The following is a 24,766-nucleotide window of genomic DNA, read 5'->3' as shown; positions in this document are numbered from 1 at the left end:
TGTATTAATTTTGAAATTGAGAATTGGCACAGTGACTATTCTATTTAACAGTACAACAACAATCTAGTTATGTGAATACTAAATATGTGCTACGATACATGTAAGGTCTTGGTAAAATTGGAAGCAAAGGGCTGCAGATGCTGAGAATCTGAAGTGAAAGCATGACATGCTGAAAATACTCAGCACATCAGGCAACATTTGTGAAGGCAGAAATTGAGTTAACATTTTAGTTTGGGGAATTTTGATCGGAAACTGAAACATTAACTCTTTCTCTGTCAGCAGACATAATAGTTGTAAAAAAAAAAATCCACTGGCTCTTTGCAGTATATCATGTTCTCTTTAGTGGTAGTAACTGACAAAAAGACACAAGGTAATGGGGAATATTAGCACAGAGATGAATGAATGAGGTTGACTAGTGTGACTATACCGTTGAAAAGACAGTTGGATTAGTTTCTGCTAAAGTGGACAGAATATCACAGTCGTAGAGTCATACAGCGCAGAAAAAGCCCTTTGGCCCATCACGTCTGCATCAACAAAAGCTACACTAAAGGTACGCTAATCCCGATTTCCTTCACTAGTCCCATCCTTGAATGCTATGATATTTGAAGTGCTCATCCATTTTGTAAAATTTTTCGACGGTTGTAAGGTTTCTAGCCTCCATGACATTTCCAGTGCATTCCAGATTCCCACCACCCTTGGAGTGAAAAGGTTTTTTTCTCCGATCCCCTCTGAATCTTCTGCCCCTTACCCCAAAACTATGCCCTCTTGTAATTGACCACTCAAGGGGAACAGCTGCTCCCTCCTCACCCTGCTCATACCCCTCATAATCTTTACATCTCAATCATGTTCCCCCTCAGCCTTTGCTGCTCGAAAGAAAACAATCCAAGTTTTATCTACTCTCTCGATATATTGCTCCAACCCAGTCAACATGTTGATGAACCTCCTCTGTATCCTCTAGTGCATATATCCTTCCTGTAGTGAGGTTACCAGAACTGTGCACAGTACTTCAGCTATGGCCTAACCAATGCTCTGTCCAACTCCAACCTCCTTGCTTTTATATTCTATGCAACAACTGATGAAAGCAAGTGTCCCATATGTCATCGTAACTATCCTACTTACATGCTCTACCAACTTCAGGAATCTTTTGAATAATTACCCCAAGATCTGACCTACCCAGTGTCCTGCCAATCATTCAGTACTCCCTCATCTTGTTGTTTCTTCTAAAGTGCGTGACCTCACAATTAGCAGGGTTAAACTGCCACTGCTCAGCCCACCTGACTAACCCATTGATAATCTTCCTGTAACCTACAAAGTTGTCTTCACTATTAACCACCCTACCAATCTTGGTGTCGTCTGCAAATTTGCTTAACATTTTCTCCCTCGTTTTCATCTGTGTCACTTACTTATATAGCAAACAATAAGGATCCCTATACTGAACCTTGAGGTACACCAATGGACACCGGCTCCAATCACTAGGAAGACTTCTGTCACTGACCTTTTTGTCATATTACTAAACCAGTTTCTGATTCATCTTGCCAGGTTTCCCTGAATTCCATGTTCTTAACCTTCTTAATCAGTCTCCCATGTGGTACGTTGCCAAATGCTTCTCATTTGCATTTGCCTTGCAAATTGAGTACTTTTGCTAAACCTGTTTTTCTGTAACTTATGACTTTAGGATATTTGAATAACATTTGCACCTTCCAAGTAAGGCACACTTAACATGCTTCATAGGAATTGTGGTTCAGTTTCTTTATTAAAAAAACCTTTTGAAATGGTTGGACATGATGTGAATATTTGCTGTATTTCCTTACCTATGAAATCTGGCTCTTTTTTCAAAGGTGCCAGAAATCACTTTATTTCCTTACAGCTGTAATGTAGTTATACTTTATTGAGTGTTCCAACAGACATGTCATTCACTAAGTAAGTTTTTCAAAGCACATGGCTTTAATACTGCTCCAAGAGCAGCACCCTCAGTCCTGGGGGAACACTGTCCTGTTTTTACTGTATCAGTTGTATATGCTAGAAATGACAAATAAAAAGCAACTCTACTCTATTTACAGCAATATATTGTGTATTAGTTGCTGATCGTCTTTTTGGCATGAGCACACAATTTAAATTGAGGTTACTCTTGAAGATGCTACCTTCTACCAAAGGCCCAGCTACCAGTGTTGGTGGACACCTAAGGCATTTTTTGAGGAAGTGAAAGAAATCCCGATCAGTATACATGTCTTATTCACCATTACCGAAAGCAGCTATCTTGTCATTCATTGGTGTGGTGTCTGTGAGTAGTGACTATGCTTCAAAAATATTTCAATATGAAACTTTTTGGGACATTTCAACATAATGACCTGCTATGTAAATAAGCATGAGTAACCTCTTTAACTTCTAGATCTTTTGCACTCTATTTCAAGTAATCTGTTTTTCCATAGCCATTTACTGTCTGCACGTGCTTCTGTTCTTGGTTTCTTGTGTGTCACCTTTCATCCTCCTACATCCTGAGTCCTTGCGTCTTTTCACACTACTCATGTTTACATGCCAGATATCTCCCTTCTGACTCTCTTCTTCCTTGCATCCTTACTCAACCACTTAGCACCATCTCTCGCTATTCACACCTCTGAGCCGATCCTCTTCATTATGATGGAGCAAATTTATGCAGATGCTGGAATCTGTACTGCAAACAATAAATGCTGGAGATCACAGTGGGTCAGGTAGCATCCATGGAGAGAGAGCAAGATGACTCAGAACATTGGCTTGCTGCTTCGCATTCATTAAAAACTGTTCTTCTCCCACTGTGCAACTCTGCTGTCCTTCCTCTCCCAGTGATATTCCTATGAGTAACCCAAAATGTCATGTTAAGAAGACCATAACATCATAAAAAATAGGAATAGAAGTAGGCTATTTATCCCTTGAACATGTTCTGTTATTCAATAGGATCATGGCTGATCCAACATTCCTCATGTCTGTTTTCCTGCTTTTTCCCCTTAACCCTTGACTCCCCTACTGAATCAATCCATCTCAGCCTTAAATATACACAAGGATTCTACTCCCTAGTCTTTGGCAAGGAGTTTCAAAGACTCTCAACCCTTGACAGCTGCAGGAAGACTTTCCTATTCTGACGCTCTAACCCTCCTGAAATAAGGATTTTTCTGATTACCTGTAGTATCTGTGTGCTAGCTTTGTGTTTCAAGTACAGGCATCCCAAGTCCTTTTTTTTATATATATATATTGCAGATTTCTGCAGATTTTCTTCATTTAAATAATACTCTTCTTTTGTTCACCCTTCCAGAATGAAAAACTTCACATTTTCCTAAATTATATTCCAGTTGTCAACTTTTTTTGCCTACTCACTTAACCTATCAATATCCCTCTGTAAACTTTTGTCGTCCCCTTGCAACCTGTCTTGCCATCCAAGTTTGTGTCCATCTGCAAATTTGGCTTCAGTACATTTGTGATCCTAGCACTATCCCTGTGGAAACCCATTGGTCATGGATTGCCAACCTGAAAAAGAACCCTTTTATTCCCACTTACTATTTCCTGCCCATTAGCCAATGTTGGTTTTAATCCAGTAGCAAATTCATGGTGGAAAAGGATGGAATCCTGTAATTTTCTGAAGCCCCACTACCATTTCATGGGATGTGGGTTTTACAGGCAAGATCAGCATCCCTAATTTCTCTTAACTTGGTGACTTGCTGGGCTCTTTCAGAGGGCAGTTAAGAGTTCATTTTGAAAGTGAAAGAGAATTGCACACTCTTATTTTGCTGTCACCAAGTTGAAAAGTATGCAGAATCAGGGCAATTAGCAGATGAAGATGTAACTGGCTAAAAGTAGAGGTTAAGAATTGAGTAGGAATTCAGAGTGACAGTGTGGGAACTAGCATCCTAAAGGATTGGAGCTGGGACCACTGTTCATAATTTCTATTAATAGTGCAGGCTTTTAAATCAAAAACGCGATCTTTAAATTTGTGGACAATATCGATGGGATAGGCTCCCGTTAAATCATGCGGGGATCAAAGTCCTGATGAATCGCATAATGAGAGTTGTGGACGGGACTTTAAATTAAATAGTATGGGAGAATAAGTTCAATTGCATGGAAAATTTTGGGAAAAGTTAAGTGATGAGAGGGGCCAGTGATAGGACAGAGAGCATAGAATGGGTCAGAAATCTAACTTTAGGCATAGCAGATGAGGGGGCAGCTATGAGAAGGGTGATGACCGAGACAGGACTGAAGGTCTTGTAGTTAAATGCATGCAGAATATGAATGAGCTTGTAATGCAGATTGAAATTGGCAAGTACAATGTTGTGGGTATCATGGACATACCTTGTGGCTGCAAGGGGATCAGGGCTGGGGACTAAATATCCAAAGATACATGTCCTGTTGAAAGGACAGGCAGCTGGGCAGAGGAGGCAGCATTGCCTTGTTAGTAAGAAATGAAATTACAGGTAGTTCTTCTATAACGTAATGGTTGCGTTCTTGTGCAAATATGCATTATAAAAAAAAATTGTGGTTTAGAAACAGCGCTTAGTGTTGCCAATATAATCCTGTTACAGCTAAGATATGTTTTAAAAGTTCGCTCTTTAGAAACAGTGTCCCCAATTCGTTAATCGCATTACAGTGAATTAGCATTAACGAATCACGTGTGATAGCAGACCATCCCATAAATCAATAGCAAGAAGTAATATAGAAGGCTTAGAATCTGTGTGTAGTGTTGAGGAACCACACAGGACAAAAGACAATGCTGGGAGTTGTGTACAGGCCTCTTAGCAGTCGTCATGGTTTGAAGAAGAAAATAAATGGGGTGATAGAAAAGACAAATAAGAAAGGCACTATACAATACAATTACATAACATTTCAATGTACAGGTAGACTGGGTAAATCAGGTTGGTAGTGGACCTCAGGGAAAAAAAATGTGGCATGTCTGAGAGAATTTTGTGAAGCAGCTTGTGATTGAGGCCATGAGAGAACAGGCAATTCTGGATTTGGTGACATGTAATTAAGGAGCTTAAAGTGAAGGAACACCTCGGGGGCAGCGACCATAAAATGATAGTATTCACCCTGCAGTTTGAGAGGGAGAAGCTTGAATCAGATGTAATGGTATTACAATTGATGTAACTACAAAAAAATGAGGAATGAGCTGGCCAGAGTTGATTAGAATGTAAGCCTAGCAGGGAAGATGGTGGAGCAGCAGTGGCAGGAGTTTCTGGAGGTAATTCGAAAGACACAGCAGAAATTCATCCCAAGGAAGAAGCAACATACTGAGGGGTGCATGAGACAACTATGGCTGACCAGGGAAGTCAGGGACAGCCTAAAAGCAAAAGAGAAAACATATGATGTGGTGAAGATTAGAGGGAAGTCAGAGGATTGGGAAGCCTTAAAATCGGCATAGGGGAACTAAAAAAGTGCAAAGGTTGGGTGGGGGAGGGGGGGGTGCGAAGATGAAGTTTGAGAGTTAGCTAGTTAGTAATCCAAAATAAGATTTCAAGAGTGCTTTTTTTGGATATCTAAAAGGTAAAGGAGAGGCCAGAGTTGGTGTGTTGAAAGTGAGGCTTGGTAAGTAGTGATGGGGAACAAAGAAATGGCAGAGAAGCTAAATACGCATTTTATATCAGTTTTCACAGCAGCATAACAGAATTTCAAGAGAGTTGGGGGCAGAGGTGAGTGTATCGGCCATCAGTAAGGAGAAAGTGCTGGGGAAGCCGAAATGTTGAAGGTGAATAAATCACCTGGACCAGATGGACTATACCTCAGCGTTCTGAAGGAGATGGCTGAACAGAATATAGAGGCATTGGTAATGATCTTTCAGGAATCACTGGAGTCAGGAAGGGTCCCAGAGGACTGGAAAATGGCTAATGTAACACCCCTGTTTAAGAAGGGCAGGAGGTATAAGACAGGAAACTACTGACTGGTTAGCCTGACCTTAGTCATTGGTAAGAATTTAAAGTCCATTATTAAGGGTGAGATTGTAGACTACTTGGAAGTGCGTGGTAAACTAGGGCTGAGTCAGCATGGCTTCTTCAAGGGGGGGGGTTCTTAACTGACAAATCTGGTAGAATTCTTTGGAGAAATAATGAGCAAGTTGGACAAAGAAGAGACAGTGAAGATAATCAATAGATTACCCATTTATCAATGGATTTCCAGGAGGCCTTTCTGAAGGTGCTACACAGGAGGTTGCTAAATAAGGTAAGAGCCCGTGGTATTAGGGGCAAGGTGCTGGCATGGATTGAGGATTGGCTGACTGGGGAAAAAAAAGAGCAGGAATAAAGGGTCTTTTTAAAGTTGGCAGCCTAAATTAGAGGAGTTCTGCAGGGGTCCCTGTTGGACCACAACTATTCACGTTATACATTAATGATCTCAACAAAGAATCTGAGGGCATTGTTGCTAAGTTTGCACATGAAACAGATAAGTGGAGGGACAGGTAATATTGAGGAAGTGAGGAGGCTGCAGAAAGCCTTGGACAGGCTAGCAGAATGTGCAAAGAAATGCCAGATGGAATACAATGTAAGAAAGAGTGAGGTTATGTGTTGCAGTTTTCTGAACTGTTTATTCTTTTAAATAATACTGTTATTTTGTTCTCTCTTCCAAAATAAGGAACTTCACATTTTTCATATGGAACTATATTCCATTTGCCAAAGTTTTGCCCAGTTACTTAACCTATCAGTATCTCTCTGTGAACTTTGTATCCCTCTTGCAACTGCCTGGCTAGTTTTGTGTTGCCTGCAGATTTGGCTACAGCACATTCACTTTTTTAAAAGCTGCAAGAACTGCAGATGCTGGAAATCCGAAACAAAAACAGAAATTGCTGGAAAAGCTCAGAAGGTCTGGCAGCCTCTGTGAAGAGAAATCAGAATTAACTTTCCAGTACTAATGACTCTTCCTTTGAACTGATGGTAGCTAGGAAAATGTTAATTTTTATGCAGAAGATAGAATGGGGACAGGGTTAAGCAGTAAACAATGGGTGGAGATACAGCTCAAAAAGAGAGGACAGTTGAACAGACAAAGGAGTGGATAATGACCTGGCTATGAGAATGAATAGATAATGGGAACTGTTAGTGGCTAACAATGGGTTGTGTGTAGTAGCAGACTATGTGATAACGAGGCCTGGTGTGTGCGGATTGGGGTAAGGACACATGACCAGCTCAAGTCCTAAAGTTGTTGAGCCCCCCATTTATCTCTCCACCTTGGAGGCTCCCTGCCTCTATTCCTGATGAAGGGCTTTTGCCCAAAATGTCGATTTTCTGCTCCTTGGATGCTGCCTGACCTGCTGTGCTTTTCCAGCACCACTCTGATCTAAACTCTGGTTTCCAGCATCTGCAGTCCTCACTTTTGCCTAGAACTCAACATTGAGCCCAGAAGGTTGCAGAATTCCCAAATGGAAAATGAGGTGCTTTTGTTCCAGCTTGTGCTGAGCTTTGCTGGAGCACTGCAGCAAGCCTGAGGCAGAGATGTCAGCCAGGGAACAAGGTGGTGTGTTGAAATGGCAGCAACTGAAAGCTCAGGGTCTTTTTTGTGTAGAAAACATGGGTGTTCTGTAAAGCAATCATTCAGTCTACGTTTTGTTCTCTTAATATAGAGGAGACCACACTGTGAGCCGTGAATACAGTTAGACTAGATTGAGTGAAGTGCACATTAAGTGCTGCTTCACCTGGAGAGTGTGTTTGAACCCTTGGTTACTGAGGAGGGAGAAAGTAAACGGTCAGGTGTTACACCTTCTGCAGTTGCAGGGAAAGATACAGTCAGGCTGTGGGGGGGATGTTGGGACTGAATAAGGAGTGGATCAGTGTGTCCCAGAGGAAACTGTCCGTGTGGAAGGCTGACAAGGAGTGGGAGGGCAATGTGTGTCTAGTGGTGGCATCCAGCTAGAGGGAGAGAGATAGCAGCTAAATAATCCTCTGCATGTGGATGCTGGTGGGATGGTAGGTAAGGACAAGGGGGATCCTATTGCTGTTGTGGGAGGGAAGAGAGGAAGTGAGGACCCAAGTGTTGGAGATGGGTTGGACCCGGCTGAGGGCCCTATCAGTTAAGTGCTGGGGAATCTTTGGTTGAGGAAGAAGGTGGATGTTTTAGTGGCCACATTGTCGAATAGTTGGAGGCCTTTACAGGAAGCAGGGTGTGAGGATGTATAGTCAATGTGGGAGTCAGTGGATCTATAATGAATATTGCTGGTAAGCCTATTCCGAGAAACAGAAACAGATGTTGAGGAAGGGAGGAGTCAGAGATGGATCAAGTGAAATTGAGAGCAGGGTGGAAATTGAAGGTGAAATTGATAAATTTTGCCACTTCTGGAGGACAGAGAAAAACAGTGCCAATGTTATCATCGAGTTGTGGTTGGGGGCTGGAATAGGACTGGAATAAGGAGTTTTCCATGAACCCCACAAAGAGACAGGAAAACTTGGGGCCCTTGCAGGTACTCATGGCAACCCCTCTGACCTGAAGAAAGTGAGAGGAGTTCAAAGAGAAGATGTTCAAGGTGAGAATGAGCTCGGCTAGGCAGAGGGGAATGGTGGTGGATGGGGATGGGAGCATTCAATTTCTTCCTCCAAGTTATTGATACCCAGGTCTCCTGGCCCAGAGGTAGGGCCACCACCGCTGCATTTGGATATTTATGCATCCTTATCTACATCAATATAAATCACATGGGTCTTGTATCTAGATTGAAATGCTAATTATCCATTATTGTGATATATTTCCCCTTGGAACTAAATGGACAGCTTAAAGCGCAACTATTTACAGTCTGGCATTTTCAACACTCTAAGACTTTTGACATTTGGGTCTGAAATTTCAAGGAGGAAAAAGGATTCCATACTTTAACCTGGGGTCAGAAAAGACCTCACACCCACCACTCTTTTCCATTGCAATCTCCAGGCAAATTCACCTGTTGTCCAGCATGGGCAGATGTCAAGGTCCATGCTCAGATGAAATAAGAGAACATTTGAAGCATCTATCACAGACTTGCACTATTATTTTTAAAAATTCTAATTGATGAAAGCCCATTCAGTATACTTAAATCATTTCAAGTACTTAATCACCGAGTCCTCATTTCCTTCAATCATTTGATCTCTTCCAGAAAAAACAAACTTTAAATTTTAAATTCATAATCTGACACCAAAGACAGCTTGGTCATTATGACCACTTGGGCGTATCAATCAAACTGTGAATTTACAAGCTCCTCACTGTGTTCATTTCTGGAAGCAGTCAGGCAGAACCAATCCTGTAATAAGAACCCTTAGGTTTATGTCAGCAAAAATTGATTGAAATTGCAAGTACTGACTTTTCTCCCCCTTAAATATGATTTTAAAAAAAAAAGTACCAAAAAGTAGAATTTTTAATAGCCTGCTGTTCTGCAGAATTGATCTAGTTTTTAAGCAAATTCATAACTACCTGTATCAATCTCAGCAGGACCTGGATCTCTCCAAGAATACCTTATCTCCAAAAAACTCTTTTAGGTATAGACCGTTTTCTCAAATGTCGAAAGACCTTGAGTTTTGTTTTGGGAATCTTGATTTTGAAAATTGATTTTGTTTAATGACAGTTGAACTTGTACATTTTCTGATGCCTTCATGAGCAACAGATTCATGAAATACTTCTTAATTTTCCACTTGCCCCTCCTCTCAAAAAAAAAAAATTTTTTGCAGGGTTGAGGATTCAGAGCTACAGCGCCATTTGAGCATTTATGTTTTTTCTTTGTTATTTGTCATGGTAGATGTTGTAAAGTGTGAAATATTAATGTTTCATTCTTTTAAGTCATATGGTTGAATTTACTGCACTCTGAGAAGATTGTAACAAATGATCAGAAGCTGCAGTATAATGTAATACTTGTATAATTAATTGTTCTGAGTAGAAGGAAAAACAGATTTTCTAAATTTCATCTGGAGTTAATACTTATTATTTTGTTTCACTTGATAGATGAAATCATGCAGCAAGACAGTCCTGTATATGCTGCTGACATCACTGAACAGCTGGCCAAACAATTTGCCATTCGGTCAGGTAAGAGTCATTGTTTACATCCTATGGTCCCACTGAGATATGTGGTACTAAATTCAGATTATATTTCCTTTCTTTGTTTGAGAATGGGAACGTCACTTGTAACTATTAAAATGTAGCAATATCAAGTTGATTATTAGTAAGTAATTGTTTTGGAAATTGTGCAGAAACCCAATTTATTACTCTAACTAAAATCAGAATCTGCATTCTGAGTCTTTGTTTTCAAAGAGCTAGAGCTAGAGTTGAAAATGGTGTCCACTAATCTGCCCCATTGACAGATTCAAAATAGCTTTGAAGTACAAGAAAGAAATGGAATTTTGTTTAGGGAGCAGTAAAGATAAATATTTTTGTAAGAGGTGTTCTGCATTGCCTGCAAGAAGTCTATATCTAGTGATGGGTCCTTGAAATGTAGCTTAAACTTCTTTCAAAGTAATGGAAGTAATCCATGTCATCAATGGAGTTAATTTGTAAGTGAGTGCATATACAGGGATTCTAGATTGGCTGTAGGCGTTTTTCCTCGACACTTATTAACATATTGAGAAAAATGTTCAATTTAAAAACATACACCTAAATGTACTGAATTGGTTGTTCTGTGTTTAATTGTTTGGGACTTTACAACATTACATACAAACGTACGAACTAGGAGCAGGCGTAATCTATTTAGCACCTCAATCCTCCTCCATCATTCAAAAAACCATGGCTGATCTGATTATAGTCTCCTATCCTGATGACCTTTCACCCCCTTGCTTAATAAGTATCAACTTCTACTTTAAAAACATTAAAGGAGTCTGCTTCTGCCACCTTTTCAGGATGAGTTCAAAACACCAGAATCCTTTTGAGGGTTTCAACATCGGTTTTAACATTTGTTTCTCTGGGTGACTGCTGATTTTTAAACATTGGCCCTAGTTCTAGATTCTCCAAAAGCATCTGCTCCATAACTGTCTTGTCAAGATTCCTCATTTTTATGTTTCATTAAAATCACCTCTTACTCTTGTAAACTCCAACCGATCCAAGCCTAATCTGTCCAACTTTTCCTCATAAGACATCCCTCTCATTCCCAGTATTAGTCATCTGATAAACCTTTTCTGAGCTGCCTCTAATACATTTACATCCTTCCTTAAATAAAATAATCAATATTGTACACACTACTCTCCATGTAGTCACACTCTCTTTACTTCTGTATTAATTTCCCCTTGTAACAAATGATAACCTTTTGTTAGCTTCCCAATATTTGCTGTACCTGCAAACTACTAACTTATTGTGATTCGTGCATGAGAACACCTGAATCCCTCTGCAGCTCAGCTGTGCAATCTCTCACTAGTTAGATAATTTCTTCTTTTTTGTTCATCCTGCCAAGATTGAAGATTTCACATTAGAGTCATAGAGATGTACAGCACAGAAACAGATCTTTCGGTCCAACTCATCCATGCTGACCAGTTATCCTAACCTAATCAAGTCCCATTTGCCACCACTTGGCCCATATCCCTCTAAACCCTTTCTATTCATATACCTATCCAGATGTCTTCCAAATGCACTAATTTTATCAGCCTCCACCACTTCCTCTGGCAGCTCATTCCATCCTCTGTGTGGAAAAAGTACCCCCTTCGGTTCCTTTTATATCTTTCCCCTCTTTAGTTCTGGAATTTGTCACCCAGAGAAAAGACATTCAACGAGGTTCCTCATGGGAGACTGGTTAGCAAGGTTAGATCTCTTGTCTATTTATCCTATCCTTGCCCCTCGTGATTTTATAAATGTTTATAAGGTCACCCCTGAGCCTCTGATGCTCCAGGAAAAACATCTCCAGCTTATTCAGCCCCTCCCAATAGCTCAAATCCTCCAACATTGGCAACAGCCTTGTAAATCTTTTCTGAACCCTTTCACTTTTCACAACATCCTTCCGATAGGAAAGAGACCAGAATTGCACACAATATTTCAAAAGTGGCCTAACTCCTATACTCAATGCTTTGACCAATAAAGGAAAACATGCCAAATGCCACCTTCACTGTCCTATCTACCTGCGACTACTTTCAAGGAACTATGAACCTGCACTCCAAGGTCTCTTTGTTCAGCAACATTCCCAGGACCTTACCATTAAGTGTATAAGTCGTGTACTGAGTTGCTTTTCCAAAATTGCAGCACCTCTCATTTATTTGAATTAAACTCCATCTGCCACACATCAGCCCTCGTCCATCTGATCAAGATCCCATTGTACTCTGCGTTAACCTTCTTTGCTGTCCACTACATCTCTAATTTTGGAGTCATCTGCCAACTTACTAACTATACCTCCTATGTTCATATTCAAATCATTTATATAAATGACGAAAAGCAGTGGACCCATCACTAATCCTTGTGGCACACCACTGGTCACATGCCTCCAGTCTGAAAAGTAAACCTTCACCACCTGCATTGGGCCAGATCAGTATCCAAATGGCTAGTTCTCCCTGTATTCCGTGAGAACTAATCTTGCTAACCAGTCTATCATGAGGAACTTTGTCAAACACCTGACTGAAGTCCATATAGATCACATCCACCGCTCTGTCCTCATCAGTCCTCTTTGTTACTTTTTCAGGAAAACTCAATCAAGTTTGAGAGACATGATTTCCCACGAACAAAGCCATGCTGACTATCCTTAATCAGTCCTTGCCTTTCCACATACATGCAAATCTTGTCCTTTAGGTTTCCCTCCAACAACTTGCTCACCGGTCTACAGTTCTCTGGCATTTCCTTAACACCTTTCCTAATTAGTGGTACCACATTAGCCAAACTCCAGTCTTCTGGTGCCTTGCCTGTGACTATCAATGATACAAATGTCTCAGCAAGGGACCCAGCAATCCACTTAGCTTCCCATCGAGGTCTAGGGTATACCTGGTCAGGTCCTGGGGATTTATTCACTTTTGTGCATTTAAAGACATACAGCACCACCCCTTTGTAATTATCCTTTATTATATTCCATTTGCCACACCCTTGTCCAAATATTTAACCTCTCCAAGGCCCCCTATCTTGAGCAGGCCTTGTAGAGGTGACTTGTTTCCTCATACAAATTGCAACTCTTGGACTTGGGTTCCCCTACTATTTACAGTTCCTGCAGAGAGTCACCTTGCAGTTAACTGCCACATGCTCTGACCGCCCACAGGTTCTGTACACTCTAGATTGCTTCAAGTACACCAGGTAGCTTAGGCTCCCTCTGATTGCCAAGCTGGATGGTGAGTGAAGGATGTTTTCCAATGATTTCTGTTTTTGTTTCATATTTACAGCATCTGTGGTCCTACAACACAGAGACAGGGCCTTTCGTCCAAACTGGTCCACGCCGACCAAAATGTCCTACAACACTAACCCCACTTCCCTGCACTTTGCCCATATCCTTCATATCCATGTATTTGTCCAAATGCCTTTTAAATGTTGTTAATATACCCGCCTCAACTCTTCTGGCAGCTTATTCCACATGCCTACCCACACTCTGTGCGTAAAAAAAGAAAAGTTGTCCCTCAGATTTCCTTTTATTCTTTCCCCTTTAACCTTAAACTAATGTCCTCCAGTCCATGATTCCCCAACCTTGGGAAAAGGACTGAGTGCATTCACCCTATCCATATCTCTCATGACCTTTATATATCTCTTTAAGCAACGCCCCCACCCCATCTAGTTTGTCTAACCTGTCCCTATAATCTGACCATTGAGTCCTGGCAACATCCTTGTAAATTTCTTCTGCATTCTTTCCATTTTAATAATATGCTTTAATAACTGCAAGGTTGCCAAAACTGAACTCAGTACTCACAAGTGCAGCCTCACCAATCTTCTGTACAACTGCAACATAACGTCCCAACTTCGATACTCAATGCCCTGACTGATGAAGGCCAGTGTGCCAAAAGCTGCCTTCGCTGCCCTACCTACGTGTGGCTCCACTTTCAAAGAATTGCGAACCTGAATGCCAAGGTCCCTCTGTTCCACTACACTCCTTAAGGCCCTTCCATTCACCATGAAACTCTTACTTTGATTTGGCTTTCTGAAGTGCAAGACCTCACACTTATTTATATTAAACTCCATTTACCATTTCTCGGCCCAGTTCCCAAGATGATCAAGATCCTGCTGCAATTTCTCTCCGTCCACAATACCACCTACTTTAGTATCATCAGCAAACTTACTAATCATACCTTGTACATTCTCAACCAAATCACTTGATATGAATAACAAACAGCGGTGGGCCCAGCACCAACCCCTGAGGCTCTCCACTAGTCACAGGCCTCCAGTCTGACAAACCTCCTTCCACTATTACCCTCTGCTTCTGACCGTCAAGCCAATTGTATACACAATTTGTCAGCATGCCCTGGATTCTATGCTAACCTTCCAGAGCAGTTTACCATGTGGAACCTCATAAAGGCCTCACTGAAATCGATATAGACTACATCTATTGCCCTGTCCTCATCAAACCTCCTGGTCACTTCATCAAGATGCAGCAAGGTGATATTGGTAAAAACTCAAAGAACTGTGGATGCTAGAAATCAGAAACAAAAACAGACATGGCTGGAAAAGCCCAGCAGATCTGGCAGCATCTGAGGAGAGAAATCAGTTAATGTTTCACGTCCAGTGATTGTTCCTCAGAATATTCAGGTCACTCATATGTAATGGTCAACATTGGTGCCTGTGACAAAAGAAAGAAGGTGGTTCAGGTTCTGAAAGTAGAATTCTGGGAGTTGAGAAGGAAATTGAAAAGTAGGATCTCAAGTGCAGTAATCTCAACGTTACTCCCAGTGCCACATGCCAGCATCCATAGGAACAGACGAATCAAGCAATTGAACATGTGGCTGGAGAATTGGTATGGGAAGGAAAACATCAGAATTCTAAGGCGTTGTGATCAGGTCTACTGCAGATGGGACTTGTCCCATCTGAACAAGTTTGGGAAAGGTATTCTTGCAGGGTGATTTGCAAGTACTCTGGGGGCTGATTTTAAACCAACTTGTTGGGAGTGTGAGGTGTAATTTGAAGGGAGTTAAATTGTAATAGGAAATAAAAAGCTGCAAGAGAGACTTGGAGACGAGAAGTAAAGCCAAGAATTGAGTATGTCTCGAATGCAGAATGATGTCAAAAAGATAAAGTTAATGATGCTGTAACTGAATGCATTCATTTGAAATAAGATAGATAATCTTAAGGCACAAATAGAAATAAATAGTTATGATCTAATTGCCATTACAGAAACATGGTGACTAGGATTGAGAACTGAATGTTCAAGGGTAGTCGAGGTTTAAGAAGGCAGATAAGAAGGAAAAGAAGGTTGAATTGTGCTGATAATAAAGGATTGGATGAGTACAGTAGTAAGGGAGGGTGTCAGAAGAACAAAGGGCAGTAGACATTGGTTAGAGTTATAATAAGCCACCAAATCATAGGAATGGTGTGGGGTGGAAATTGGGAAATGAGAGAAGCTTGTAGCATGGACAATGCAGTTATTATGGGTGACATCCATCTGCATATAAACTAGGTAAATCAATTGAGCAGTAAAGCTGTGGAGCATGAATTTCTGGAGTATCTTCAGATGGTTTTCTAAGAGCAGCATGTTGAAGAGCTGACTGGAGGACAGGCTATTTTGAAGTGAATGAAAATGGAATGAGAAAGGGCTAATTAATAATCTTGTAAAAGGAATGAGTGGTCTCAATATGGTAGAAGTTACATTTTTTTTTAAGAAGTGAGGTAGTTCAATCTAAAAGGTTTTTAATTTTGAATAGGGAGAATTATGAAAGCATTTGGTGCATGTTGTCTGAGGGGAGTGGGAAAATGGTTTAAATGTATGACTGCACATCAGCAATGGATAGTCTTTAAATAATTCTTATGTGGCTTAAACAACAATACAATCTTTCAAGCTGTAAAAACTCAAAAAATGTCAGTCAAACATAGCTGACAAAGAAAGTTAGCGAATGTATAAGATGGAAAGAAATGACTTCTGATGTGGTCAAATAGTAATAAATATGAGTATTTTGAGAAGCTTTTCTGAAACAAAAAGAACTAAGGAACTAATAAAGAAAGGAAGCATAGAAAATGAACATAATTAAGCAAACATTAAATTGTCTGTAAAAAATTCTACAGTTAGGAAAAAATTTAGTTCGGGTGAATGAGAGTCCATTTATAAGCAGGGTCAGGAAAGTTAATAATGGGAAATAGAAAAATGGCAGAGAAGGATGACAGGATCATCCCAACTGTGCAAGAAGCTGCAATTCTCCAAGTGCTGCAAGAAGTAGTGATGAAATGATGACATACCAAGCTAAGCAAGCTGAACAGTTGCTCATGATGCATGCCATCCCCGACAGATCATGGATGAAGCTAGAAGTAGTTATTTTTTCAAAATGTTAGTCTTTCAATAACTCCAAAGAGCCGGTATCCCTTCACCAGCTCACCCTTTATTTACACATGCGTAGTACTTGACACTGGTCTGGTTTCCTCAGAGCCAGCTCTGAGTGAACAGAACCTCTGACACAGCTGTTAGTATGTCAGCCATAGCTCCTTCATTGAGGCTGTTCACAGCCAACTTCCAAGAATGGAAGCCTGTTCTTCTTATTGTAGTCTCTGTTTTTCGCACTGGGTCTGGTTGCTCTGACTCAGCCTCTGATACAGGCAGCGTGTACCAGACCATAGTCCCTTACACCCGGAACATCTCGGAAGAAATTCATTCTTTTCAGGTGACAAACAAGTCAAAACTGTGACATTTGCCGTGTCTGTCTCAGACTCTTAGGTTTCTTCACTAGATGGCGGGGAAACCCATTGCTTCTGACAGCATTTCTGCCTATTCAGAGGGGTTGGTTATTTTTTTTGCTTCTGCCCCGTTCGTGAATTTGCAGCTTTCATGTGGTTCACATGCTTGGTCAGCACCACTTCACCTTTCTAAACTTTGTACATCACAGTACCTGACCTTACATCACAGGACCTGACCTTGCATCATTTCCGTGGTTTCTGCGCCAAACTTCATCTCCTGAAGTAAACTGCCTCTCTGGCTTAGAGGAGTCTTTTGTCAGCATTATCGTTCCTAATCCCATTTTGCCCTCATCCCAGGTCTAGGAAGATCAGATTTAACCTGATGTGGAGAATTCTCCTCATTGGCAAGTCTGGAGCTATCCCTGTAGTTGCAGGAGGGGTGGTCTGAAAAACTAACACAAACTAGGTCTCTAGTGAAGCCGTAGATTGTTCCTTTAAGCCTGCCTTCAAAGCTTGGACTGTTCTTTCTTCCAGAACATTGGATGATGGATGGTATGGAGCTGTCCTTATATGCCACATGCTGTTCGACTTTAGCAAATACTCTAATTCCCTGCTGCTGTTTTATGGTTCGTTGTATGACCAACAATTCTGGGAGTCTATGTATTGCAAAAGATGCTCACACCTTTTCTATTGTTGTCCCGATGTTTGATGAACGAACTCTATACACATCCAACCATTGAGTGAGTGTCCATAATATCTAAGAACATTAAGCCCATGAAAGGACTGGCATTGATGACGTGTAACCGAGTCCAGAGTTTACCTGGCCATTCCCATGAATATAGGGAAGCTTCTAGCAGTAATTTTTGTCCTTTGTTAGCACTCTGGACGCTGGACCCTGCCCCACCAACACAGCTTAGCTTGATCCAATCTGGCTACCAGACATAACTTGGAACATAGAACATTATAGCGCAGTAAAGGCCCATCAACCCTCGATGTTGCGCCAACCTGTGAAACCAATCTGAAGCCCATCTAACCTACACTATTCCATTATCATCCATATGATTACCCGATAGCCATTTAAATGCTCTTAAAGTTGGCGAGTCTACTACTGTTGCAGGCAGGGCATTCCACACCCTAAAGAAACTACCTCTGACATCTGTCATATATCCATCACCCCTCAATTTAAAGCTATGTCCCCTCGTGCTAGCCATCACCATCTGGGGAAAAAGGCTCTGGCTGTCCACCCTATCTAATCCTATGATCATCTTGTGTGTCTCAATTAAGCCACCTCTCAACCTTCTTCTAACAAAACCGGCCTCAAGTCCCTCAACCTTTCCTCATAAGACCTCCCATCCATACCAGATAATAGCCTGGTAAATCTCCTATGCACTACACCCAAAGCTTCCACATCCTTCCTGTTATGGGGTGACCAGAACTGTATGCAATACTCCAGAGTTTTGTACAGCTGCAGCATGACCTCGTGGTTCTGAAACTCAATCCCTCTACCAATAAAACCTAACACGCTTTACGCCTTCTTGTCAACCCTATCAACCTGGGTGGCAACTTTCAGGGATCTAGGTACATAGACACTGAAATCTCTCTGCTCATCCACACTACCAAGAATCTTACCGTTAGTCCAGTACTCTGCATTCCTGTTGCTCCTTCCAAAATAAATCACCTCACATGTTTCCACATTAAACGCTATTTGCCACTTCTCAACCCAGCTCTGCAGCTTATCTATGTCCCTCTCTAATCTGCAACATCCTTCCGCACTGTCCACAACTCCACCGACTTGAGTGTCATCCACAAATTTACTAACTCATCCTTCTACCCCCTTATCCAGGTCATTTATGAAAATGGCAAACAGCATCTCTCCCAACATTTTCATTTTGGACACCCCTGGATGACCCTGGTGAAATTCAACTAGTATTTGGTGGCGACCTTTCCTCTGGACAATCACTCTTGTTCCCTCTAATAAAATACTGTCCTCGCTGCTGGAAGAGTCCACTCTGGTTTTAAATTTTCTGGACACCCTTCCTGTCAAAGACTCCCAATATCAGACTGTGGATACAAAACAATCCGGTCCTGGCAAAATTAAAACAGCTGGTGGTGATGGGGGAAAATAAAGGGGCCATCACAAACAGAATTGAGACCTTTTTGGATCGAGCAGGATGGGAACCAAAGTTCTACCCTTAATCTGTAAAGGTTACCCTGGTATTGGTTTTCAGTCTAGCTGAGGTCTTATGAAAACTTAATTCCAGATTGAATTTTGTTGAAGACTGGTTCTGTAATCACTGATACAGTCACACTGATATTAACCTCCATTAGAAGTGGGTGACCATTTAACCAGACGTTTATTTTGGTTGGGTTGCTAAGCAATTTAACTGTTCCAAGACAGATATAGTGCCTGTTTGAAGTCCAGTTGGACTTCAGCTAGTAGGTGCTTTTGCATGGTTACAACATTAATCCCACATACCAAATGGTCTCTCAGCATGTTATTAAGGGTTAAACCAAAGTCACATGCCTCAGCCTGTTCTCTTTAACCTAGTCAAAAATCCCAATATGTATTCTCTGGACTCTCGAACTGCCAAGTAAACTGCATAGCATCTCAGAATTAGAGGAGGCTCATGGATGTAAAATTCCTGAACCAAATCCATCAACTCTTCAAAGATTTTAATATCTGTTGTCTCAGGGAAAAATAGACTCCTAATAACTGAAAGAGCTGCGTGTCCACAAGCTAGTAGGAGAATTGCTCATTGCTTTTTTTATCTGTCCCAATGTCATAGAGTATTAGAGCTGTATAGCCCAGAAACAGACCCTTTGGTCCAACTCATCCATGCTGCCCAGATAGCCTAAACTAATCTAGTCCCATTTGCCAGCAAATGGCTCATATCCCTCTAAACTCTTCGTATACCCATTCAGATAACTTTTAAATGTTGGAATTGTACCAGCTTCCATGACTTCCTCAGATAGCTCATTCCATCCTCTGCTTGAAAAAGTTGCCCCTTTAGGTGTCTTTTTAAATCTTTCCCCATACCTTAACCTATGCCCTCTAGGTCTGGACTCCCTCATCCTAGGGAAAAGACCTTTTCTATTTACCCTCTCCATACCCTTCATGATTTTATAAATCTCTGTACCTTTTGCCTCGAAAAAATAGCTTGTGCTTTCCACATACTGAGCCAATTCTTTGAGGGCAGGATTGAACAAGTCAATCTTCCCATATAACGGCTTGATGCCAGAAATGCTTATCCCAATTCAAAGATGGCTGTTGCAAGTGAATTTCTTAGAGTGTATTTTTGTTTGTCTCATCACCACTGAACGAACTCCACAGAGACCTGTATCCCATCACCAACTCACCAGTTATTTACATGTGCATAGTTCTTGACAGTGGGTTTGGCTTCCTCAGAGCCAGCTGTCAGAGTGAACAGGACCTCTGACACCCCTGTTTATAGTTTTTTTATTCATAGTTATACACAAAATACAATACAACAGTAACATTGCACAAGTGAAATAGGGACACAGCCATAAGGTGACCGGAATCACAGGAAAAGAAACACTACATAGAACACATGCAGCATTTTCACACAAGTAGCTGTAAGTGGTCCTTGACAAGCAGTGCTATTCACACTTGTTTTTTTTTAAATTTCATTAAACAGTACAAAATACAGTTAACAATAAACAGAAAGCAGCAGTCCACACAGAAAAAAAACACTCTATTCAGGGGGAAGGGCAGCAAAGCCAAACTCCAAACCCCACCGTTCAACCAGTTTTCAGGGAGATGAGGACAAACCTCAAATCCCACTTCCATTCACCACAAAGATAACTGTAACAATTAAATGAAAAACAATGCATAGAGCATAGACCCAATATAGCTTTAAAAAGACACCTGACACCTATCCGTCCCACATAATGATTGCACCATCCTTGGCTAGCCTTCCTGTGGGACAGTTATCAGCCTTTTGGTCTCTGGCTGCCCTGAGTACTGACTGACTGACTGACTGACTGTCCCCAGGCCCACTTTCCTCCAGGCTGGTCATCGACCACCCAGCTTCGAGTCACCCTGCGTACTGACCAGACTACCCAGGCCACTTTCCTATGAGCTGGTTATTGGCCTTCCACCTCTGGCCGCCCTGTGTACTGACTGTTTTTCTCCCCAGCCCGCTTTCCTCTGGGACGGTCGTCTGCCGCTGGCTCCCAGTCACGCCAGGTACTAACCAAACCAACCCCGACCTGCTTTCCTGCAGTCGAGCTGTTGGCCTTCCAACACCCGGCTGCCCCATGTATTGACTGACCCTTTCTCTTGGCCAGCGTTCCTAAGGACCGGCTATCCTGTGTACAGACTGGCCCTCCCCCTGTTGGCCTTCCTACAGGCGGCTATCGGCCACCTGGCTCAGCCTCCCCGTGTACTGACCGACCGGCCGGCCCTACACCTGCGAGAACACTATAAGCTGCCTGGCCCTACATGCCTTGCGTACTGACAGGCCCCTTCTGGCTGGTCATCAACCCTCCGGCCCCCAGCCAGCCTGCATACTGGCTGCTTGCCCCATGACTAGCTTTCCTACGGGCACGTTATCGGCTGCCTAGTCCCCAGCCACCCTGTGTACTAGCAAACTTCCCCAGGCTGGTCATCGACCCTCTAGTTCCCGGCTGCTCCGTGTACTGACTAGACCATTCTGGCGTGCACTCAAACACAATTGATTACAAAACCCACATACATTAATAGAAAATCCTCACAATACAGTTTCCAGTACCAAGGCAGAATCCATTGCCCACAGGCAACACACCCGTTTAATTTTTGTCCCCCCCCCCCCCCCCAGCACCCATGTTGTAAGTGCAAGTATAAGACACAGTGAATGAACAGCAGGTGCATCAAACTTTATTCATGTTCCACCACCAGGAAGAAAGGAAACACCCGAGTGGTCAGTGACAAGCAGTGCCTTTCATACCTGTTTTTTTTTTGGGAAGAAGTGGTAAGGGGGAGGGGTGAAGCTGAAGTTTTGTCTTATTTTTTTCTGTCTTTTTCTGTTTTTATTTCCTCTTATTTTCCCCCACGCTACCGCCTAACAACGGTAGTGCTTACTTTTCCCCGGTATCCATGTTGTGTGTGTGTGTGTGCAGGCGTAGGACACAGTGAAGAACAATAAATGCGTGAACCTTTATATTCCACCACCAGAAAGAAAGGAAACACCTGAGTAGCCAGTGACAAGCAGTGCCCTTTACACCTGTTTATTCTTGTCAGCTGGGGCTCTCTGGACCAGATTAACCGCCTCAATCAGGGAACTCATTCTGTGAAGTCCACTTGGTTGACTTTCTTATCACTATAGTGTCATTACTATTTTGATTATTGGGGTTTATTTCAATGGATCTCAATGAGTTTGTGGAATGTCTGTAAGCAAATTTCACCCTTTATGGTTTACTAATGTTGTGAAGTGTAGTGGTGGTCCTCAGTATAAGGCAAGTCCAGAAACTCAACTGGAATCACCATATAAATACACAGGCAACAAATCAGGTCAGAGGCTAAGAATATTGGAGTGAGTAACTCACTTCCCCAGTGCTTGTCCATCATCTTCAAGGCACAATCAGGAGTGTGATATAATATTCCCCACTGCCTGGATGGGTGCAGCTTCAACTGCACTCAGGAAACCTGACACTATCCAGGACAAAGCAGCCCACTTGACTTGGCACCACATCCACATACATTCACTTACTCCACCACTGACACTCAGTAGCAGTAGTGTGTACCATCAGTAAGATGCACTGCAGAAATTCGCCAGAGTCCCTTAGACAACACCTTCCAAACCCACGACCACTTCCTTCTAGAAGGACAAGGGCAGCAGATACATGGGAACGCTACCACTGCAAGTTTCCCTGCAAGCTGACACTCGCCATTCTGACTTAGACATATTGCTGTTCTTTGTGTTGCTGGGTCTAAACTTTGGAAACCCCTCTCTAATGGCATTATGGGTCTACCTACAGCACATTGACTGCAGGTTTCAGGAAGGCAGCTTCCCACAATCTTCTCAAGCGCAATAAATGCTGACCTAGCCAGCAACAATCACATCCCATGAGTGAATAAAAAAGTAATTTGAGTGAAGAATTCAGGTGCTTCATAAATAATTGGGAACTTTGGCACCACACATCATTTCCACACTATCCCTGTTCAAATGGAAATCACTAAAGGAATTGTAAAAATTGAACGGGTGCAAAGGGAATGAATACAAGGCAATCCTAGAGTGGAGAAACATGCATGCAGATGGCATGGAAATAGCACAAACCGCTGATCCATGTCACCGCATTCAACTGTTTTTCCAACAGCTCAGTGGTTAGCACTGCTGCCTCAAAGTGCCAGGGATACGGGTTCGATTCCCGCCTCAGGCGACTGTCTGTGTGGAGTTTGCACATTCTCCCCGTATCTGCATGGGTTTCCTCCCACAATCCAAAGATGTACACGTCAGGTGAATTGGCCATGCTAAATTGCCCGTGGTGTTAGGTGCATTAGTCAGGGGTAAATATATGGTAGGGGAATGGCTCTGGGTGGGTTATGCTTTGGAAGGTTGGTGTGGACTTGTGGGCCGAAGGCCCTGTTTCCATACAGTGGTGAATCTAATCTAATTTAATCTAATCTAAACTACAGAAGTCAGAAATAGAAGTGAATGGCAAATGCAAAGTCAAATGACAAAAAGCTAAGTTGTATCCTGCTAGAACTTGATTATCAGAGAACTATGGTGTGTAAATATTCAGTGCTTAACAAAAGTCCATTTGGCTATTTAGAGTTTGTATATAGAAGTTGTCGCCTCAATGATACAAAGTAAGCATGAAGGACCAGCTAAATCATTCCCAACTGCAGGTATACATGTACAACTAGAATAACTGCTCCTTTGCTGTAGCCAGTTGACAAGAAAGCCATAGAGATCTACAACATGTACAGAGGAACCTTGATTATCCGAACGAGTCGGGCGGGCAGTATTTTGTTCGGATAATTGATTTTTCGGAGAATCAATTTGACCTTAAACAAGGGAAACCATACTGATGTAATGCTGTGCTCTACTGGAGAGTTTGTTTAAGTCTATAACTTTGATGTGTTTGCTGTTTAAACAAATTAATCTTTGCATTCTTCAAATTGCAGGCTAAACTGAGAAGGATCATCACATAAATATGTGAAATCCCAGCATTAAATGAGGTCCTGAACAGCTTCTACAATCACTAACATTTATCAGTTTCCGCTGAACTTAGTGTCATGAGAGAAAGACAGAAGCACCGTCTCACACATGTGTTTACTTTCTCTGCCTTTTTTTTTTCATGAACTGCCCAGTAAAGTGACAGGAATAAAGCACTTTTGCAAAGGGCTATGTAACTAACCCTTACATTTTTAAAAAATCCAGTCATTGTAGCTGGAGATGCTTGTGTTTATTTGTTTTTGCCAGCGTTTTCAAATGTTCTTCAGTACAGGTAATCCAAATTCACTTACCTCTTTAATATAATGTTTTTATGGGACCTTGAAATCTTGTTCGGATAATCTGAAATTTGGATATTTGATATTTGGATAACTGAGGTTCCTCTGTATACAGGCCCTTTGGCCCAACTTGCCAATTTTTCACAATTAAACTTCCTACCATGGTAGAATGAACATCAAACAATGAGTCAGAATATGGAAAGGAGATAGAGGTCTTGGTTACATGGTGCACTGATAACAACCTCTCTCTCAATGTTGACAAAACTAAAGAACTGATCATTGACTTCAGAAAGGAGAAAAACACGCCCTCCTCCCCCCTTCTACATCAATGCAGCAGAGGTTTAGCGGATTGAGTGGTCAAAAGTCTCATTTGATTGATTGATCTGATTTATTGTCATGTGTACCAAAGTACAATGAAAAGCTTTGTTTACAAGTAGTACAGGCAGATCATAGTAAGCAAGGACAGGCAGATCATAGAGTGAATAAAAACTTGGGACTGAGTGAGGCATATAGGTTATACCACACAGGATGTGTGTGAGGCAAGAACAACATTAACAAGATGAACATTATTTAAAGTTAGAGAATCCATTCATCAGTCTAACTGTTCTTGAACCTGCTGGTGCATGTGTTTAAGTTTCTCTATCTTCTGCCTGATGGTAG

The 24,766-nt window shown here is 41.8% G+C and overlaps 1 protein-coding gene across 7 annotated transcripts in view; it reads left to right on the top strand.

Moving 5' to 3' along the window:
• The window catches only part of mcf2la (mcf.2 cell line derived transforming sequence-like a), a 235,019-nt gene that overhangs the window by 66,331 nt on the left and 143,922 nt on the right, over nt 1-24,766 (top strand). For all 7 annotated transcript variants that reach the window (XM_043700234.1, XM_043700236.1, XM_043700233.1 and 4 more), the window contains one exon: nt 9,901-9,981. In XM_043700234.1, coding sequence (XP_043556169.1) covers nt 9,901-9,981 — 81 coding nt within the window. The remainder of the gene's footprint in view (nt 1-9,900; nt 9,982-24,766) is intronic.

This window comes from Chiloscyllium plagiosum, chromosome 12, assembly GCF_004010195.1.
Source record: "Chiloscyllium plagiosum isolate BGI_BamShark_2017 chromosome 12, ASM401019v2, whole genome shotgun sequence".
Taxonomy (NCBI): Eukaryota; Metazoa; Chordata; class Chondrichthyes; order Orectolobiformes; family Hemiscylliidae; genus Chiloscyllium; species Chiloscyllium plagiosum.
The sequence above is the reverse complement of the archived record's forward strand: the minus strand, read 5'-3'. Positions and strand labels throughout refer to the sequence as shown.